General features: G+C 47.7%; 1 protein-coding gene and 1 non-coding gene across 2 annotated transcripts in view; both read right to left on the bottom strand.

The window, feature by feature from the left end:
- Positions 1 to 14,901, bottom strand: part of ZFYVE26 (zinc finger FYVE-type containing 26) — a 60,808-nt gene that overhangs the window by 1,310 nt on the left and 44,597 nt on the right. The window contains exons 32-40 of the mRNA XM_007449003.1: positions 12,404 to 12,551; positions 11,970 to 12,179; positions 11,273 to 11,491; positions 6,196 to 6,393; positions 5,326 to 5,525; positions 4,398 to 4,539; positions 4,036 to 4,095; positions 2,774 to 2,956; positions 1,619 to 1,663 (exon numbers count right to left, since the gene is read on the bottom strand). Of these exons, the coding sequence (XP_007449065.1) occupies positions 1,619 to 1,663; positions 2,774 to 2,956; positions 4,036 to 4,095; positions 4,398 to 4,539; positions 5,326 to 5,525; positions 6,196 to 6,393; positions 11,273 to 11,491; positions 11,970 to 12,179; positions 12,404 to 12,551 (1,405 nt within the window). The remainder of the gene's footprint in view (positions 1 to 1,618; positions 1,664 to 2,773; positions 2,957 to 4,035; positions 4,096 to 4,397; positions 4,540 to 5,325; positions 5,526 to 6,195; positions 6,394 to 11,272; positions 11,492 to 11,969; positions 12,180 to 12,403; positions 12,552 to 14,901) is intronic.
- TRNAE-UUC (transfer RNA glutamic acid (anticodon UUC)) lies at positions 11,031 to 11,103 on the bottom strand. Its single transcript has one exon. It is a non-coding gene; the product is annotated as a tRNA-Glu (tRNA).

Below are 14,901 nucleotides of genomic sequence, written 5' to 3'. Positions count from 1 at the left end.
AGGAATGCCCAGCTGGGTGGAGACGAGAGCCCCTGCCTTCCCTGGCCACGACCTCACCAGCACCTCCCTGGTTAGCCAGGGTTCCAGGCCAGCGAACAGCAAGGCCCAGGTGAGTTGCCTCAGAGCTCCCGCTAGCAGCTGCCTTTCTGCTGTGACAGTCCTTCTGGTGGTTGGAGGGGACTCTTCTCTCTTGATGTTTCAATGCTCCATCTTCTTTTTTTACCTTGGTCACTAAAGTCTTCCTTTCCTAAGCTCAATTATAGATAATCGCCTATAGCTAGAAGACATGTTCTGACATGTCTGAGCTCTCTGAAGTGATCAAGTCCTGCAGTATGGTTATCTACCTGCTGCCCTAGGACATTCGCTTCACCCAGGCCCTCAGCTCTGCTTGGTACCAGTGTACGTTAAACAGAATATCACAAGTTGGCAGGCAAAATTCCTACCTAGAGGAGGAGGGCATTTTTCCAGAAAGTCTGGAATAGAAACTGAATGAAGCTGTTTTTTGGCAAGATCCTGTGACCTGAGATCACGTAAATGTGTTGGAACAGCTGCTGCCAGAAAAAACCTGATAAAGTAATAACGACGGTATAGCTTTCAGTGTCCATCTTTCCCAGGCACAAAGTCTCTGTCCTACAGAACAGGAGGATCACTGAAGGCTTGGAAAAGAACCATAGCTGGAGAATCAAGAAACCTGGGTGTCTGGCCTGGCTGTCGGGTTCTCATTTTGATTCTAGAAAAGTAATTTTCCACATTTCAGGATGTCAGAATTCCATCCTTTCCACAGGATGTCATCAGGATGTTGCAGAATTAAGTGAAGAAATGTTAAGAACAGCTTCTCCCTAACCTCAAATGAAAAATGCCCTGCAAATTCAGTCCAGGGATTAGCAATACCGCCATGGGGAGCAGCAATGTGGTTGCGTAAGTTGTTTGCCTAACATTAGTTTTCTCCACAAGGGACTCAACTGCCAGATCATTCCGCTGCTAGTGGCCAGGGCAGGCTGGCTTGGCTTTCTCCTGCCTCTCTTGGCCTGTGGGCCTTCCACCAGATGGCAGGTGGATTGAACCTGTGGTGAAGCCACAAACAGGAGCAGCTGGCACCCTTCACAAAGGTTCACCGATTTCCCACTCAACGGGAAGAGCTTGCAGGCCCCAGGGGCAAGGCCTGTTCTGGAGACTGAGGCACCCATAGACATTGTTGGTCAAAGGGTTGGGTGGGTTTTTTCCTTACTGTAGAGGGTGCACTTGTTCCTCCGGGATAAAGAGATGCCTGCTCACTCTGAGAACCTCATGCAGTGAGTCCATCTGAAGATGAAAGTGAGGATTTCCTAGGGCTCTGAGAGAAAACCTCCATAGGAAATGGAGAGTTGAGAGAAGCCTAGGACATGTGTGTCTTGGGGGATAAAGAAATGGGAGGGCAAAGGCTCATATGGTCAGGTTTCTCACGTTCCCCACCTATTCCCTCCCTTCTACGCCCCTACCAGGGTCTCAGCCCCACCTCTGATAACAAAGAGGCCGAGATACAGGTTGAACGGTAGCGAGCAAAGGATAATAAAGGTGAAAAGGCAAGTCCAAAGTGCTGTTCCCAAGTGCTACTGGGTGTGGAGACAGTTCCACTCACCTTGCTGTCATCACTGTGCATCGCCTGGATCAGGCCCTCCAGCTCCTGTTCAAAACAGAGACACAGTAGTCACGAGACGGAGCGGTCCCCAGCGTGGCAGCTGGGGCCGAACCCAGCCTCAGCCCAGCCGTTCTGATTCAGGGTGGGGATGCCTGCCTGACCCTTCTCTACAAACTCATCACCTGGGAATTCCCAGGCGGTCCAAAGGTTAGGACCCCATGCTTTCACTGCTGAGGGCCCAGGTTCAATAGCTGGTCAGGGAACTAAGATCCCACAAGCTGCGTGGCACGGCCAAAGAACCCACAAAAACCAAACTCAACTCCTGCTATAAGAGCAACAGAGGAAAGCTAATAATAACACTAAGCTTGGGAATCTGAGAAGCAACAGCAAACAAGAGGCCTGTCCTTGGCCTTCAAGAGAGGATGTGGGGCTTCCCTGGTGGCACAGTGGTTAAGAATCTGCCTACGAATGCAGGGGACACGGGTTCGAGCCCTGGTCTGGGAAGATCCCACATGCCGCGGAGCAACTAAGCCTGTGCGCCACAACTATTGAGCCCGTGCTCTAGAGCCTGCGAGCCATAACTACTGAAGCCCGCGTGCCTAGAGCCCGTGCTCCGCAACAAGAGAAGCCACCGCAATGAGAAGCCTGAGCCCTGCAAAGAAGAGTAGACCCCACTCGCCACAACCAGAGAAAAGCCCACGTGCAGCAATGAAGACCCAACACAGCCAAAAATAAAATAAATAAAATAAAGTAAATTTATTAAAAAAGAAAAAGAAGGATGTGGCTTTGTTCACCCCACTAGGAAGCCATCGGGGGACAGTTTTGCAGGCGATAAGGCCACCTGCAGGCCCGCGATGACCTCGTCTACAATCACAGGGAGAAACTCGACTCTGTCGGTCCGCAGACACTTCCGGGGACCAACAGCATCAGACAATGGGATGCTGAGGGCCGGCCTCTGGATACAGTGATTATCACCATGAATTTTCTTTCCAGCGAAGGGTCGATTAGTGAGGCCATCATTACAGAGGAGTCAGAAAGACAGAGGGATCTTGTAGAGTTTCAGGTATAGTAAGTATGGGGAAGAGAAAAATAAAGAGGGGGATGTGAAGACACTGAAACAGACAGAGGAGCTGAGAGGTCTCGGGGGGAGCACACCTGGGGTGGAATTCTCTTGAATGCTTCCAAGCAGCTGAGGAGGATGGTGTCCCCGTCACTTTTGGCCGCCATGCCTGACTCGCTGACACATTTGAGCAGCTGTCGGATCTCGCTGTACTTCTGCCTCTCCACCAGCTGCCGGGCGGCTTTGCAGTAGGTTGCGGCAGCGTCCAGCTGGAAGTCCTAGAACAGAACATGGGGTGATGGGTGTAGGGAGGCAGGGACACCAATGGCGGGAAGGAAGGTGACATTTACAGAGCTCCCACTGGGCTTGGGGTAGACAAGACTGTAGTCCCAAGAGAGAACATACATAAACAAACAAACGATCAGCAAAAAGTTCTTCTTTTGGAGTTCGGCAGACATTTAGGAAGCATCCATAAAAATCGTAACTTTGATATCTACACTGGTACACCTCACTTGCTGCCATGTCACTTTCTGAAAATATTCTAATCAAATGCCCAAGACCAGTTCATTCTCTAACGAGTCACCTTTCTCTTGGAAAATGGATATCGGGGGCTGATATTGGTGCACTTGGTGCTCTGTTAAGAGATGCCTTGGTGTTAGGAAACAGACCAATTCACCAAAAGACTGATTTGCTAGAAACTACCAGATAAACATGTTGTTGCCTCGGGGTCTTTGCCCAACATGGAAAATGGGTGGGAAGAAAGAAATCTGTCAGATTCTTTGTTGTCTTTGATCCTTTAGATGCACACTGCGTGAAGACCGTGTCTGCCTGGTGGGTGATGGGCCTCAGCGTGCCTGTGTGTCACTGTGTGGTGGGGAGTGGTCTGGCTTTTCATGGTTTTGGCGCCCTGCTCCATCCTCTGCTCCAGTGCCACAGCTGTACCCGTGTCCTCGTATCACAAGCAATAGAAAATGTATGCCTCGAGCCGGCTGCTGGGCAGAAGGATGCAGGGGCCCCTCTCCCTGAATAGGACCCCCGCACCGCAGCCCCTCTGCCACCTCCTCCAGCCACACTCCCCCGCAATGAGGACAGCTGTGTGGAACTCTCCTAGACCTCGTTTCGGGTAGTTATTTGATAGCTTTTGATGAACTCGTCATTGGTTGCTTGGCTTTTGGCAAAGTGGCCTACGGTCTTGAATTTGACCCAGTTCTGTAACAGCCCTCTTGTTGATTTCATCCTTGATGTACGTGTAAATCTGCTTTCCTTGGTATAAAAATTTTCTGAAGAATGATCTCTCACAGAACTGTGGTCACGTGCTGACCGCCCTCGGTATAATCCTGAGTAATCTGAGTCATACCTGCAGAACACGGAATGCAATTCCAAAACCATCTTCTACATTGTTCCCTCCTAGCATGACCTGAAAACGAGAGGGAAACATGCTTAAAGAAGCAAGAATTACTGGAGCAGCCCCTCAATCACGAACGAGGCCCTCATTCATTCATTTATTCAACAAATATTTGTGGAGACTCTACTGAGTGCAGGCACTAGCGATACAAGAGTAATCAAAACGGACTCGCTCTCCAGCCTTCCGGGGCTCTCATTCCATCAGGGAGGCAGCCATCAAAAGAATGACTGAAATAATGATAACTAGATGATTACAAGTGTGATAGGCACTCTGAAAGAGAACAGCCTGCCGGGGGTCTGACACATCGTGCATACCTTGCAGGCAACATCCATTTTCATGTGGTTGTTTCCAAACAGAGTTGGCAGAGGCAAGGGGGTGATCTGAGAGGTCCCAGCACTTTCGCAGCGATGTAAGAACCTGGTCACTTCCATCTGCAGCTGAAGTGTGTTCATGTGCCTACGGTGACAGGAGATGCACAGTCTAGCCTCAGGAGGGGCCTCAGGAGTAACCAGGGCCAGGTGACTGAGAAGTCATAATAGGATGGCAATGGAAAAGGCAGAAGAAAGGATGCGGAGGGAAAAGAGATCCAAAATACCCTCTGAGCAGTTACGACAAGACGAGAGTGGCTGATGAGTGTTTATGGAGCACGGTGCGCTACTAACAACGGCAGCGGTTGAGAGAGACATGAACCCTGCCCTCCAGAGTTCAGAGGCTAGAGGAGAGGTGGATAACAAACAGACACATCAAGTATCGAGTGATTGGGACTGTGAAGGAATAAACGGTAGCGGTGGAGCATTTACTTCAGATGTTGTGTTCTCAGCAAAAAGGCTGAGAGGAGGGAAGGATCTGGGGTGCTGAGGAACCCCTCGGAGGCCAGGGTGCCTGACGCGCCACAAGAAAACAGAGAGTAGCATGAGGTAAGATGGAGATGCAGGCAGGGGCCAGATCACCCAGGACCTCCTTTGCGTCTTGTAAGGGGTAGGGGCTTAGTCTGACTGTCACATGTGATCCCAGTTCCTGCGCCTCCCCTACTTTCCTCTTCTCCTACAAGCTCCTCTGGCGGCTTTCCAGGCTTGTACCGGACACTGTCATCCAGGAATGATTCCTGTTAGGTGTGTGCATGTGTGTGTATGTGTTTGTTTCCCAAGAGTTCAGAGATGGGCAAGAGCGGCTGCATCACCGACAGACTCTCAGTTCCAGCCTTTCTGCCCCACCCCAACTGCTCCCCGAACCCCAAGTTACCTTGACACATCAGCTGCCGTCATCTTCTTTCGGAAGAAGGTGGTTTTCTTCCTTCCAGTACGGCGGGAGGTTTCTTGGAGGTAGATCTTCAGGTGGTCCTTGGCCTTAAGCAGCCAAGAGACCTTCTCTCCCAGCTCTGTATATGTCTTTGCTTTGTGACTGAAGAACCGAATACAGGTCATGGCGGCCCGGATGTGGTCCTGGAAGAGGAAAATGAAAGTTCAGGTCAAAGGAGATTTGGAGGGTGGGGGTGCGAGGAGAACTCTGATCTGATGCCCCCCCGTGAAGCCTGGCTGCCAGCACCCTTACCCTCAGAGGCCCAAGAGATCCGAAAGTGAACTGACTGGCTGGGACCTTAGGTAGGACGTTATTCCAGCACAAAAGAGATCTTTAAAAACGAGACTTCTGATTTTCCATTTGACTTGCCTTCACTTTCACTCTGGCATTGAATAAGCCAATTTCTGTGTGATTTCATGTTGGCCACCCTCAGACAGCTTGGAAGAAACACGATCCCTCCCCTTTCATGCACCTTCTCTAAAAACACTTACGTCTCCTTCATTCCTTATGAATTCTGCATCCATGCCCCATGTTTATCTTGAAACTACCATATCCTTCTTTTTTATCTTTATATTCCCTGAATTCTGAAGAAAGCTATTACTGACAAGATTAAAGTCTGCCTCTTTAGGATAAGAATGGAAATCCTGATATTATGTAAGAATGCTAGAGAGTGACATGGATTTGCGGTCGGCTTAGTCAAGGAGCAAAAGGCCAGGAACCAAAACGACAGTCTCGTTCCCTCATCCTGCACCGCCTCCCCACGCGACAGGCCAACAGGGACAGAGGTAGGAGGCAGGATGGGGCTGCTGTTACCTTCATAAACTGCTGTAGCTCGTACAGAACGTGGTAGAAGTTCTTCTTCTGTAAATGTTGGCAGGCGGCAATCAAGTACTTTCCCCAGCTTTCCAAGGTTGGATCAATGGATTCTAGCAAGTTCTCTAAAACGTGTAGCTTCCCACTTTTATAGCTTGGCTGGAAGATGCCTTCTATGAAGATTTCTGGGGGACTCTCCTGAGCAGGGCAAAGCAAAAAGTCAGAAGTCTTGAGCCTGGTTCTGGCACTGTCTGGGACCCATTCTGAGGTTCCTTCCACTCACAGCCCTTCAGCATCCTCCCACAGCAGTGAGTCTTACTTTTTTGCACATCACAGATAGAACCCTTTGAGAATCCCGCTCGGGCGACTGCTCCCCTTCTCTCCTTCTCCGTACAGAAAAGTTCCTTGACAGAGTTATCTGCACTCCCTGTCTCCAGTTCCTCTCTGGTGACCGTCTCCTGAACTCACTCACATCTAGCTTTTGCACCTACAACTCCATTGCAACTGCCCCTCAGGTCACCAATGACCTCTATGTTGTTAAATGTAAAATTCTTAGTCCTTGTTTTCCACCTGCTTTGTCAACAGCTTTTGATACAGCTGATGGCTTCCTCCTTGAAAAATTTTCTTTATTTGGCCCCCAGGATACCACCCCCACTAGGTTTTCTTTCTACTTCTCTGGCTACACCTTCTCAGTCTCCTTTGCTGATTCCTCCTAATCTCTCCAGGGCTTAGGAGGGAGCTGTTCTCTTTTCTTTTTTTTTGGCTGTGATGGGTTTTTTGGCTACGTTGGGTTTTTTGGCTGCGTGTGGGCTTTCTCTCTAGTTGTGGCGAGCGTGGTCTACTCTTCGACGGGTGCGCGGGCTTCTCATTGTGGTGGCTTCTCTTGTTGTGGAGCATGGGCTCTAGGTGCGCAGGCTTCAGTAGTTGCAGCACCCGGGCTCGGTACTGGTGCCTCGCATGGGCTTAGTTGCTCTGTGGCATGTGGGATCTTCCCGGACCAGGGATTGAACCCGTGTCCCCTGCATAGGCAGGTGGATTCTTAACCACTGTGCCACCAGAGAAGTCCCTGTCCTCTTTTCTTTACTCACTCTTTTGATTTCATAAGTCTTAGGGCTTTAAATTTATCTACCTACTGATTATGTCTAAATCTCTATTCCCAGCCTGTTTATTCTTTCTGAACTCCAGAATTGTATACCTAAATTATACCAACTGCCGACGCAAAAAGTCCTCTTTGGTATCTAGAGAACAATACATATTGATATAAAACTGCACTCCCGGGCCTCCCTGGTGGTGCAGTGGTTGAGAGTCCGCCTGCCGATGCAGGGGATACGGGCTCGTGCCCCGGTCCGGGAGGATCCCACATGCCGCGGAGCCATGGCCGCTGAGCTTGCGCGTCCGGCAAGGGGAGAGGCCACGACAGTGAGAGGCCCACGTATTGCAGAGAAAAAAAAAAAAAAAAAAAAAGGAAAAAACTGCACTCCTGGTTGTGTCTTCCCAATCTGCTCTTTCTGCAGTCTTCCCCTTCTCAGATGGCAATTTTGTTATTCTATTTGTTCAGGCCAAGAACCTTAGCCATCTTTCTCTTACACCACAACATAAAAGTCATTAGCAAATTCTATTGGCTCCACCTCAAAATACATAGAGAATCTGTATGTAGCTGACCACTTCTCACCACCTCCGTGTACCATCCTGGTCCAAGTCATCATCACCACTTGCCCGGATGATTGCAATGGCCTCCTCCCTGGTCTACCATCTTCCACTCCTGCCTCTTTTTTGACTAATGCCAACCAGTCAACCTGAGTGATTCGGTTAAAACATAAGTCAGATCGTGTTATGTCTCTGCTCAAAATCTTTCAATGGTTTTCCTTCCCACTCAGCACAAAGCCCAAGTCCTCATAATGTCTACAAGGCTCTATATGATCTAGGCCCTGTTAGCTTTCTGACCTTATCTGCGACCACCCTTTCCCCAGCTTACTCTGCTCAAGCTGCCCTGGCCTTTGCCCTTGCTACTCCCTCCACCTGGACCATGCTTCCTCCACAATCTGCACAGTTCATTCCCCACCTACTTTAGGCCTTTACTCAGATGTCATCTGTCCTGGGCACCCTGTCTAGAATTACACAATCCATCCCTTCCCTCTCCCTGACTTTACTTATTACTCGTCACCTACACTATATATCTTACTTATCTTGTTTATTGTCTCTCTACCTACTATAATGTAAGTTTTGTAGAGCAACTATTTTTGTCTGCCTTTTTTTTCCTTCACTGTTGTGAAGAATAGTCCTTGGCTATTTAGTAACTATTTCTTGGATGAATGAATAAATGATAAATATCATAGACCAACTCATCAGGAAAGTGCAAACACATACTAATCTGCTCACTTCTGAAGTTCATCTGTGGTTCAGAGACCATGAGTCATAAACCCCCATTCCACAGTCATAGAAAAGAAAACCATTTGGCCATTCAACCCCTTAAGAACTTCCATTTTGGGACCTCCCTGGTGGCACAGTGGTTAAGAATCCACCTGCCAATGCAGGGGACACGGGTTCAATCCCTGGTCCAGGAAGATCCCACATGCCGCGGAGTAACTAAGCCTGTACGCCACAACTACTGAGCCTGCGCTCTAGAGCCCGCAAGCCACAACTACTGAAGACCTCATGCCTAGAGCCTATGCTCCGCAACAAGAGAAGCCATCGCAATGAGAAGCCCGCTTGCCGCAACGAAGAGTAGCCCCCGCTCACCGCAACTAGAGAAAGCCTGCGTGCAGCAACAAAAGGCAGACCCAACACAGCCAAAAAAAAAGAACTTCCATTTCATCTATTCATCTATCCATTCATTCATTCATAACTGGCACTAGGCCAGGTGCTTGAAGACACCAGGTAAGGTAAATATGGGCCTTCTCGCTCCAGATGCGAAGACACAATTGTAAACAAATAGTTGCAATCCAGTGGGATAAATGCAATAACAGAGTTATGTTCTAGGTACAGTGATGGTTTATAGGAAGAGGTGAATGCTCAATACAGAGGGTCTGGAAGGATAAACAGGAGTTTTCCAAGAAAACAAGGAGGGGCAGGGCATTCTAGGTACGGGGAAACAGCAATGCAGACTCATGGAAGTAAGAAAGGGCATGGTACAATCAGGAAAATTTAAGTAATTTGGCAAGTCTGGAATATAGAGCACAGATAGGATTTGCAGTGAAAATAAACTGGAGAAATAAGGGGGCCTGATACTGTTGGGTCCTGCATCCATGCTAAGGAATTTGGACTTCATCTTGTGGCCATGGGGATCCACTGAAGGCCTTTTAGAGAAAGAAATACCATGAATTAAGAATAACATAAATAGGGCTTCCCTGGTGGCGCAGTGGTTGGGGGTCCGCCTGCTGGTGCAGGGGACACGGGTTCGAGCCCCGGTCTGGGAGGATCCCACATGCCGCGGAGCGGCTGGGCCCGTGAGCCACAATTACTGAGCCTGTGCGTGCGATGAAGAGTGGCCCCCACTTGCCACAACTAGAGAAAGCCCTTGCACAGAAACGAAGACCCAACACAGCCATAAATAAATTAATTTAAAAAAAAAAGAATAACATAAATAACATGTACTATGTTTTAGAAAGCTCACTCTGGGGCAGTGTGGTGGGTAAGGGGTGAAAAGGCAGGGAATGAGGCTGGAAACACCACATCTTCCATGCTCTAGGCATTCAGTCATAGTTTTCACAATGTTTTTTTCTGTTGTTCCCCACCTGCTTGAGAAGGTAAGATACTTCAGTTCAAGGGTAGTTGTGATTACAGGAGATAAAAAGAAGCCTTCTTTCCTAGCTCTGACTAATGTAAAGCAGGGGCAATGCTGTCGTCAGCTTATACCAAAATAAGTAAGTAAGCAGCTTAACCCTCTGGAGTGGTCATCAGTTAGAAGAAACAGAAGTGGGTGAGGTGACGCAGCTTTACCTCAAAACTCTTTTGGAAACTGAGGAAAAGGAAACAGGTTTTAGCAATTAAATGCCAAATAATATAACTTTTAACAATATTCTTGACTCCCGGTTAAGACACACTAGCTAAGGCAGTAGTGAAAACATTTCCCTTTCGCTGTCCCGTAGGGGTATGGTTACCATGACTCTGTACTGTTGACCCACTTGGAGGAATCCTAGAAGATATGCCTATTTGTAAACTTTCAATGGCTGCCATTTTGGATGAAGGCAGCAGACTGGAATTAAAGCATAACTCAAGCTCCTTTAATTTTATATGAAATTTGGTACTCATCAGTCAATTCCTCAGAAAAATTTCATGGGACTTTCAGATAAAAAAGAGAAGGCCAAAGAGTCATGGTGAAACAGAGTCCTAACAATGGCTCCAAAGAAATAATGCACTTCAGGGGTGACTCTGCCCACTGTGGGAGGAGGGCAGAGCATGTCAGAGGGAAAAAAGGAGGGCACACTCTCCTTCTGTGAGATACCTGTGGCCCCAATTTAGGATCTGGCTCATGGGTGCTTCCTGGCCTTTGTGGTAACAACCCTGAGTGGACGAGCAGTGGGACCAGCAGCAGGACACAGCCCAGAGCAGGTGGGAAGTGTGTGGAAACAGAGAGGTTAGGCAGTTTGCTCAAGGTCACACCACTTACACCAAGCATCTCATTCCAGAGACCATGCTCTCAGCTATTACTTGGTTCTGCTAAATGTGCTGGGAGAAGGGATGAAATTTGTCACTGCCCGTCAGAAGGGCAATCTGGGATCCAGGTTAAGACTTTTGCACACTCATCAAATCATGATTTGTGCAGATAGAATGTGCCATTTGTGTTTTGTTTTGTTTTGTATTTTGGCTGCACCGTGAGGCTTACAGGTTCCTAGTTCCCCAACCGGGAATTGAACCCGGGCCCTCGGCAGTGAAAGTGTGGTGTCCTAACCACTGGACCACCAGGGAATTCCCTAGAATTTGCCATTTGGACCTGACTTTGCCAGAGATGATCTCATAGCTCAACCCTGGGGTAAGGTTAAGGGGGGTTATTGCCTCCATAAAAGCTGGATGGGCCAAGCCAAGCGGGCAAAGCAGGCACTGCCGTGTGAGAGCCAGCCATGTCTGCAAGTCCCACCTTGTGGACGAGGTGCAGCAGGGCTTCCCGCAGGCAGCTGTGCCTCACGTAGAAGCTGATGATGGCCAGGGTGGTGCTGTAGTTATGCAGGTAGAAGAGGCATTCCTGGTAGTAGGTGTTGTTCATGATCTTCCCTTCAGGAACCACCTCCAGAGAGAGGCTCTGGGTCCGAAGGGTAGCTTCCAGCTCTTTCAAGGTGGCCAAGTAATCATCATCTTGCTGCCAAGAGAGGACAGAGTGTGAGGGAACAATGGAACTCAGGGAGTTCTCAGCAGCCGCTGGAAATACTGTTTTCAAAGAATATTTAACAACGTGGAAAAGTGCTCACTATTATATAGTTTTAAGGGTAGAAAACAGGCAGGATATAAACTTCTATATATTATAAACTGTATAACACCAATTAAATAAAAAACATAACAAAGAAAATTCACTAAAATCTAAATATTGCTTAACTGTGGGTATGGGATTATATGTGATTTTCATTGTTTTAAAATTAATTTTCTTTTTTCTTTTTGAAATTTGACTCTTTATGACTTATCTAACCATATATAATGGAAAGAACGAAACCCAAACCTGACAGCTCTGAGCCAGGGCTGCCACTGTCAGCTGAATGGAAGCTGATACTTTCCCCAGGCCATTACTGCCCCTGGGCCTCCCCCTGGCCCTGGAGCTCACCCTCTGCCTGCTGTGCTCTTACCACGGATAGAAGTGGCCTTGCTGTGGACTCCAGGTACTCAACCACATCCTGTACCAGTCTTGAGCCATGACTCAGCTGATTGAGGTCGAGAGGGGGCTTCAGACAGCGACTAAACTTCTCCCGTGCGGCGGTGAGGTTCCCAGCTTTGAGGCAGGCCATGCCCCAAGCGTGCCATGCCCCGGTGGTATCAAGGCCAGTCTTTGTGGAGACCTGGAGGAAAAACTGCTCCTTTTAGGGGGAGGCACCCACAGCCATTCCTGAGGGTCCCAAAGACCGACTCTATCCCCTTGGTGTCAATCATTTCCCTCCCCACCACCCCACCTGCCATTACTCCCACACTGGCAAACTTGTCATGCCTTAGACACTCCCCATGGCCAAGGACAACTAGAGGAGGTAACTCGTTGGGGTAGATGTCAGCTTTGTCTGTGCCTCACCTCAACGCCCAGTTGGTAGTACTCAGCTTCCAAAAGCTGGTTCCTTAGCCTGGTTACTGCGGCTGGTTGCAAGATCTGATCCAGAGATGGCACGTGGCGATAGGCAGCAGCAACTAAAATATTCAGCACATCTACCTTGCTGATGTAGCTACAGGGAGGAAAAGGGCAAGGCAGTGAGGCTCCACAGGGTCATCCCAAGAACAGGTGCTGCTTAAAGGTTTTCTGTTTCATTTCCAATGTGAAATGTGATAATGAGAATTGTGAGGTACATGGGAGAGAAGACTCTGGAGTCAGACTCTCGGAAACTCAACTCTATCTCTTAGTGGCTCTATGACTTCGGGCAAGTTAGTTAACCTTTCTCAGCCTCAATTTACTCATCTGTAAAATGGATAGAATAACGGGGAGTTTTAAGGATAAAATGAAATAACCGGAGGAAAAGAGCCGAGGATGGTGTCTAGAGCTTTGCAGGCACTCATCAAACGTTAGCTATCAATACATGGAGTACGGACACTCAGGTCTCCTATTTTGAGGCAAGGCCTTTATACCAAACGCTGGGAGCTCACAAGCTACCCGTTTCCTTTTGGTTCTCTGGAACCCTGCTTGCTTGGGAGAGTGTATATGGACTGTATTGGCAGCCTGCACTCCCGGTCAGTACAGAGGTCACATCACTACCATCCTCTGGAGGTGCTGCTGGGCAGGGCCCTCAGATTCGAGTGCCCTGGACTTGACATCCTTTCTCTGGGTTAAGGATGGACTCTTGTTACTAGGACTGCTGCCTTTGATCTTATTCCTGACACCTGGTGATTGCAAAAACCTTATAACAGCAGAGCCCAGAGAGCTGTCTGGGATCATTCTGTTTAGTCCTGCCTGAGACAGGCCTACACTCAAGGTTCTTGAATCTTGTATAATAATTCTATCAAAACCCCCTGCGGATCCTGACTTGTCCACTGATTTCCCTGGAAAAGGATTCAGTACATCAGTGATTCTCAACCTAGTGGGGATGGGCAGGGGAGAGCAAATTCGGTATCATAATGTATTGGACGTGTGTAATAGGTGGTGTGAGTTTTGTTTTTAAACATTTATTTATTTGTCTACAGAAGAAGGTATGAGTTAAAAACAGTGGAAAAATACTCTGCAAACCAGGAGTTCTAAACACACATGAGAGATGAATCTACTGTCATCAGCAACTGGGCACAAGTGCAGCGATTCCCTAGAGTGAGTGTACCGATTCCAGGGCTGGGAAGAAAGAATGTGTAATTTGAAACCACTGCTATTAAGTGTCAGAGAAGCCCATGGCACCTGGGGATGGGTGAGAATCCCACTGAAGCAAGGACTTCCTTAATTTCTGCTCCCTTAGCCCAAAGTGGATATTTTCGCCATCTATATTAGATTTTGAAGGAAGTATAGGACTTGCTGTTAGATTTGTTCTCCAGTCCCCATCTAAGTATCCTTTTCTGTTAATAAGATTTTATCTCATTTACATTTCTGATAGTTGAGGAATATTTAGATATATCTTTATTTTTGCCTTAAATTCTACCTTTTGCTAAATAAAATGGTTTCTGTTCTTTCCTTCCCTTCTCCATTTCTGATAAATTGGTAGAGTTTTGGTTCTTTTCATGGTTATTTAAAAAATTGTATTTAACATATTATACAGCTCATTTTTCATTTGTCAACTTGAAAAATGATGTAGAATCTTTTGCCTCTTGATATGAGTGAAATTAACTCCTTTATATTTCCTTCCACTTTCTGTCCCACCTCCTTCTGCCTTTCTCAACCTTCTGGTTTTTGTTAGCAAGAATAATAAAACTAACATTTTTGGAGTACACAGGGTCAGTTCTTAGCCCTTTATATGGATACAGTACTCTCACTTTACAGCCATATGAAATAAATATTATTATCTAGAGGAGGATTTTCTAGAGGAGGAAACCGAGGCCCAGAGTGGTTAACAGACTCATCTAAGGTTACAGAGCTAGGAAGCAGTGAAGCTGAGAGTCACTGCACTCTCTGTTATCTGCTGAGTTTGCAGGCCAGTATTCTGGGCAAGTGCCTGAAGCACTGACACGTCAAAGAAAATTATGCTCTTCGCTCTCAAATCTGGCTAGGACTGAGAGCTGGGAATGCATGTGAGTCACACATCTGGGTGGATAAGCCGGGAATTGGGAGTTTTCATTGTCAGGTTAATGAATGGAGGCAGAGCAGGCTGCGTAGGGAGCTGGGGCCTAATCCTCACTTTTCCACAGAAACTTCTACTTTATGACTCACATTCCTCCCTGGGACTTAGGGACAGACCAGTCCGCAGGGCGCTTTATAGATCTGTTACCCAGAACTCCCGAGGCCACAGTCTGAATTTGGTCAAGGCTCGGGTAGAGGACACATCTCCTTTAAAAGGCAGAAAGTTCCACAGAGACTAAACGTGCTCTCCAAAACTGATGTTCATTACAAATTAACCCAAGTCTTTCTTTCCAGCTGGAAAAGAAAGACTCTATAGCTAGAGAACC

This window comes from Lipotes vexillifer, unplaced genomic scaffold (assembly GCF_000442215.2).
Source record: "Lipotes vexillifer unplaced genomic scaffold, Lipotes_vexillifer_v1.1 scaffold629, whole genome shotgun sequence".
Taxonomy (NCBI): Eukaryota; Metazoa; Chordata; class Mammalia; order Artiodactyla; family Lipotidae; genus Lipotes; species Lipotes vexillifer.
The sequence above is the reverse complement of the archived record's forward strand: the minus strand, read 5'-3'. Positions and strand labels throughout refer to the sequence as shown.